Source organism: Medicago sativa, chromosome 2 (assembly GCF_051527215.1).
Source record: "Medicago sativa cultivar Bolivia chromosome 2, Bolivia_mono, whole genome shotgun sequence".
In the NCBI taxonomy this organism is placed as follows: Eukaryota; Viridiplantae; Streptophyta; class Magnoliopsida; order Fabales; family Fabaceae; genus Medicago; species Medicago sativa.
Window position 1 is genome coordinate 22713946 of NC_140750.1, and position 5756 is coordinate 22719701.

Genomic DNA, 5756 nt, shown 5'->3' on the forward strand with positions numbered 1-5756 from the left:
CTTGTGCTTCTGATGCTCTTATATATGTTCAGACCTTGATAAATTTTAATCTATAGTCCTACACACTTAAACATATATACTAGTATATCCAATTGTTCTTTTAATACTTTATTATCATCAAAACTTCAGAGACATTGTACAAATCTAATTTTGTTCCAACAATATATAAATGTATTCTTATAAAATATATTTAAAATACGTCTTTATACAAAGTCACACTCTCAATGTCATGTTTAATATCAAAATATATTTTAATCTCGTTGATTTATTGACTCGTTAATCTATTTAAATATATTTAAGATTATTTATTTGAAGACACTAATATGAAAAAGGTTTCTAAATAGAATTGTAAGTCATGACATCATTTCAAAAATATCTGAGTTAGACTAACAAATAATCATATAATTGATAACAAATCTAGACTTGAGCCTTCAATTTTTTTCTTTATTATATCAAACATAAACTTTGCAAAACCTAACCTATTTTCACGCTTAGTTATCATCAAAACTAATGAAGGTCAATTATATAAAAATCAACACGACTCTAACAGATAAGTATTACAGGTTCAAACTCATTCCCAATCATACAATATATTCGTGTAGTTGTTTTTCACAATGAAATATTCTCTGCGTGCAGCTACGAAAATTGATTTTTAAAGTTAGATATGATTATTAGATCATAAAATTCTCTTCAAGATAATAAACATAATTGCATTCTTATAACTAAATTTATCTTAACACATCACACATCTATATATTTTTTTTTATCAAATAACCTAGCGATTATGACTCACACATATTGTCCTTGTAGCTAGCAAGTCAACTGTGCTTACGGCATTTACATCTATCTATTTTACAAAAATCAGCTTAACCTTAAATACAAAATGATGAAAGAAAAAAATAAATTGGATTAATAAGAGAAATGATGGCATGAATGAAAAAACTCCAATTATTCATCATTCTTCTTGCATAGCCTTGTTATTACACGTTTCTCTCCTGTCTCATTCATTTCTCCATCTTCATTCAACACACGTCTCTTGCATTGCATACCATCACTACCACTGCTCGCTCTCTCTCCCTCCCTCCCTCCCTCCCTCTCTCTCTCTCACTCTCTCTCTCTCTCTCTCTCTCTCTCTCTCTCTCCCATCCTCTTTGTTAAGGTATGTAACTATCTCTGTGGTGTTAATTTCCTTAATTCTTATTTTTGTTGATTATTTGATTGTTAGAGTTGTTAATAGTAGACCCTTTTAGCTAAATCGTCTTATATTTTAAAAAAATCATATCTTTTCACCAGTTCAACTAGTTGCTTACAATTTCAGATACTAGAGAGAGCTTTGTTTGAAAAAAAAAAGCTTATATGAATCGCTTATTTGTTCTTATGTATATACTTGTGTGTGTTAAAGCAAATGTGTATTTTGTATTTTTGTAGTTTATTTGGCCAAAGATGATGTTTTTATGGATCAATGGTTTATTTTGAAGTAAAAAAAAAATAAACTTTGTCACATCATTGATTCATAGGATAAACAACTGGAAAATATTTTATTGTGTAGTGGATGAAGAACTGGAAGGGATAAACAACTGAATTAAGTGCTTATAACATAAACACTTATCATATAAGTGCTTATTTACAGCGCCGGCTGTTTGGTTGTGCAAGCAGACCAACAACACATGGCCCAATAATTTAGTTATATTTTGAGTTTTTGGTGCTTCATTTAGTAAAAATATAGTATTTTGAAATAATTAGGGGCCCAATTGCATTTTATTTTTGTTAGGGATCAAAATTTTCAGATTAGAATGGGGTCTCCAAAGTGTTTAAGACGACCCTGCTTATTTATAAGCTACTTCTATAGCAAAGGATAAAATAAAGTTAGGTTGTTTTCATATAAGCTATAAGCTGTTTTCATAAGCTATCCTGAGGAGCTTATGAAAATAAACTTTAAAATAGCTTATGGAAGTGTCATAAGTTGTATCCATAGATTTTCCAAACAGCCTCACAGATGCTTATGTTTGTAGATAAACTCAATTAAGCCAATCAAAAATTCAAAACAGACCCAGTTGTTGATATTTTATTAGGTTATGCTGTCACTTGGTTTTGTATACATGTTTATCGTTTTATCGTGTAAAGTTGAGATGGGTTTCTCTTGTTGAATGGTTTGATAGAAGAGTAACTACAAAAGCTAATTAGTTTAGGTCATTGCATACAGTTAGATTAAGTTTATTATGTTATCGGGTTTTGATTCACAAAGAAAGGAGAAAAACAAAGAGTTGGATGTTTTTGGGAGATAACTTTAATGTGCTGGACTTCTTACTTTTGTGATTATTTTCATGTCTAAGGGTGCATCTAAGTTCTCAATTTGGCTTCTGATCTGTCTTTTTGATCATTCATCCGAGTTTTTGTTCTTATGGTTGTTACTTTTCATATCTAGAATTTTTTGAAGGACAAAATTTATGTACAAAATTTCTGGTATGCTCGCGTGCTTGTGTGTAGAGTATAGAATATTAACTGAACTTGTTGTGTTGGTATGCTTGATAAGAAATTAATTGACTGTTTAAACTGAATAAACCGTGTTGGTTTTTGTAATCAGAAATTAGTTGGCGATCACAAATTGTATTTATAAAACATTTCTTTTCCTCCAAATTACAAGAAAAAACGATGTTTACTAACCTAACTAATATTTTCGATACTCTTCTTGATACAGATGGCAGCATCATTGGCATGCCTTGTTGGGAGTGGTTTAACTACACAAAGTAATAAAATGACGCTTGGCAAGGACGTAAATGGAAGACGTCTCTTACTTTCTCGGAGACATTCATCATTGAGGAGGGGATCAAAAACTATATTAGTAAAGGCATTGTTAGATCAAAGTGAACACAAAGGAAGAAGGGGATTTCTGAAATTGTTGAATGCCACAGTTGGCTTACCTGTATTATTAGGAAGCGCGAAAGCATATGCTGATGAAGAAGGGGTTTCCTCCTCCAGAATGTCTTATTCTAGGTTTCTTGAGTATTTGGACAAAGACAGGGTTAAAAAAGTTGATCTGTTTGAGAATGGAACTATAGCTATCGTCGAGGCTGCTTCTCCCGAGTTAGGTAATAGGGTGCAGCGAGTGCGAGTTCAACTCCCTGGACTTAACCAAGAACTCCTTCAAAAATTCAGGACAAAGAACATCAACTTTGCAGCTCATAATGCTCAAGAAGAGTCAGATTCCTTCTTTTCCAACCTGATTGGAAATCTCGCTTTCCCTTTAATTGTTATTGGAGGATTGTTCCTTCTCTCACGACGTTCATCTGGAGGGACGGGAGGTCCCGGTGGGTCTGGTTTATTTGGTTTTGGTCAATCTAAGGCCAAATTTCAAATGGAACCAAATACTGGAGTGACATTTGACGATGTTGCTGGGGTAGATGAAGCCAAGCAGGATTTTATGGAGGTAGTGGAGTTTCTAAAAAAGCCTGAGAGGTTCACTGCTATTGGGGCTCGCATACCAAAAGGAGTTCTTCTCATTGGTCCCCCAGGAACTGGGAAGACACTATTAGCTAAGGCTATTGCCGGTGAAGCAGGTGTCCCATTTTTCTCAATCTCAGGTTCTGAGTTTGTTGAGATGTTTGTCGGTATTGGTGCTTCTCGAGTTCGCGATTTATTCAAGAAGGCCAAAGAGAATGCTCCTTGTATTGTTTTTGTTGATGAAATTGATGCTGTGGGAAGGCAACGAGGCACTGGAATTGGTGGAGGGAACGACGAAAGAGAACAGACCCTCAACCAACTTTTGACAGAAATGGATGGATTCGAGGGTAATACTGGAATCATTGTCATTGCAGCAACCAACAGGGCTGATATTCTTGACTCTGCTTTATTGAGACCGGGACGTTTTGATAGACAAGTAAGTAAGATTGTATTAGGAAATATATACAATCTTTATGAGTTTTCATATGTTTGTTGCAACTTTTTTAAAAGAACGAGAATCTAAAAATCAATATAAATGAGAACCTGTTTTGACTTTTGAGTAGCTTCTCTTGAAAATCATTTTCGATTGATGATTTTTATTATGGTAAACAAACACACGATAGTTTTATTTTTCAAATTAATCTATAAAGTATTGAATATCAAAGTCGCTTATTTTATAATCTGTAACAAACAAACCCCTTATTAATGAGTAAATTACTGAACATAATGTTTTGCAGGTATCAGTTGACGTTCCAGATATTCGGGGAAGGACTGAAATACTAAAGGTTCATGGCAGCAATAAGAAGTTTGATGGTGATGTTTCTCTTGAGGTGGTTGCCATGAGAACACCTGGCTTTAGTGGAGCTGATCTTGCAAACCTCTTGAATGAAGCTGCTATATTAGCTGGTCGGCGTGGAAAGGCGGGGATTTCATCAAAAGAGATTGATGATTCTATTGATAGGATTGTGGCTGGAATGGAAGGAACCGTGATGACAGATGGGAAGAGCAAAAGTTTAGTGGCATATCATGAAGTTGGGCATGCCATTTGCGGGTAAACTGTAGTTTTCTTTCATGTAAGACTTGTGTACCATTGCAACGAAAGCTAGTTACCGTTGCCATAATGAATTCATGTTACACTTCTAAACGAGAAGAATCGAGGAAAACAATGTTCAAATTTATGAGCTGTTTTAACTAATAGTTCCAAGAAATTTTGTTCTGAAATATCAATCTGTACTTGCAGAACATTGACTCCTGGTCACGATCCTGTACAAAAGGTAACCCTAGTTCCACGTGGTCAAGCTCGGGGTCTTACTTGGTTCATTCCTTCTGACGACCCAACTCTAATCTCCAAACAACAACTCTTTGCAAGAATTGTTGGTGGACTCGGCGGCAGAGCTGCAGAGGAAATTATTTTTGGTGAGCCTGAAGTTACAACTGGAGCGGCTGGTGATTTGCAGCAAATAACAAGTTTGGCTAAACAGGTCTCTTATAATCACATTATTTTCTGTTGTTCCATAATTCATCTCACTCATTTTCCATTTTATTTTGGTAGGGATGAATGCTATAAGTCATTGTTTTGATGGTAATCTAATTTGGTTATATTTTCTGATGGCATTCTGAGTATTTTTGTGATCAGGTCATCTTTAAAGATTTCTTTAATACCTGAAAAGTTCCGCTTTAAGCGAAAGAATGGATTTTAATTTCAGTTATCAACAGATCCTTTTTTCCCCCATTTTCCCCCATTATGCTTCTGATACAACTTTGTCATACTAATAAATGAAATGATACTCTTGCAGATGGTAACCACATTTGGAATGTCTGATATTGGTCCTTGGTCACTTATGGACTCATCTCAAAATGCCGACGTCATCATGAGAATGATGGCAAGAAACTCAATGTCAGAAAAGCTTGCCGAAGACATTGATTCTGCTATCAAGAGGCTCTCAGATGAAGCATATGAAATTGCATTGAAGCATATAAGGAACAACCGTGAAGCCATCGACAAGATTGTGGAAGTTCTACTGGAGAAGGAGACAATTACCGGAGACGAATTCAGATCTCTCCTTTCGGAGTTTGTTGAAATTCCACCCGAAAATGTGGTCCCTACTTCAACTCCTTCAGCAGTTGCTGTTTGAGTTGCTATATACATGTCATTTACTCTTGTATAGCCTCTTTACCTACTCAATTTTCTGTAATTGTCAAATATTTGTAACAGAAAAAATGTTCCTTCTTAGTGTTAGTTAGGACTTAGGACATGATGTAACTTACATGAACAGTAGTAATAAAGTATCCATACATACTTGTTTGGCTTTTTA

At 34.7% G+C, this 5756-nt stretch overlaps 1 protein-coding gene across 1 annotated transcript; it reads left to right on the forward strand.

Annotated features, from left to right (window-relative positions):
* The first annotated feature begins 901 nt into the window (after window positions 1-901).
* Window positions 902-5756, forward strand: LOC146945588 (ATP-dependent zinc metalloprotease FTSH 2, chloroplastic-like). Its single transcript, XM_085743919.1, has 5 exons — window positions 902-1159; window positions 2699-3877; window positions 4179-4492; window positions 4682-4922; window positions 5238-5756. The coding sequence occupies exons 2-5, from the start codon at window positions 2699-2701 to the stop codon at window positions 5574-5576; spliced, it is 2073 nt and encodes a 690-aa protein (XP_085600045.1). The 5' UTR covers window positions 902-1159; the 3' UTR covers window positions 5577-5756.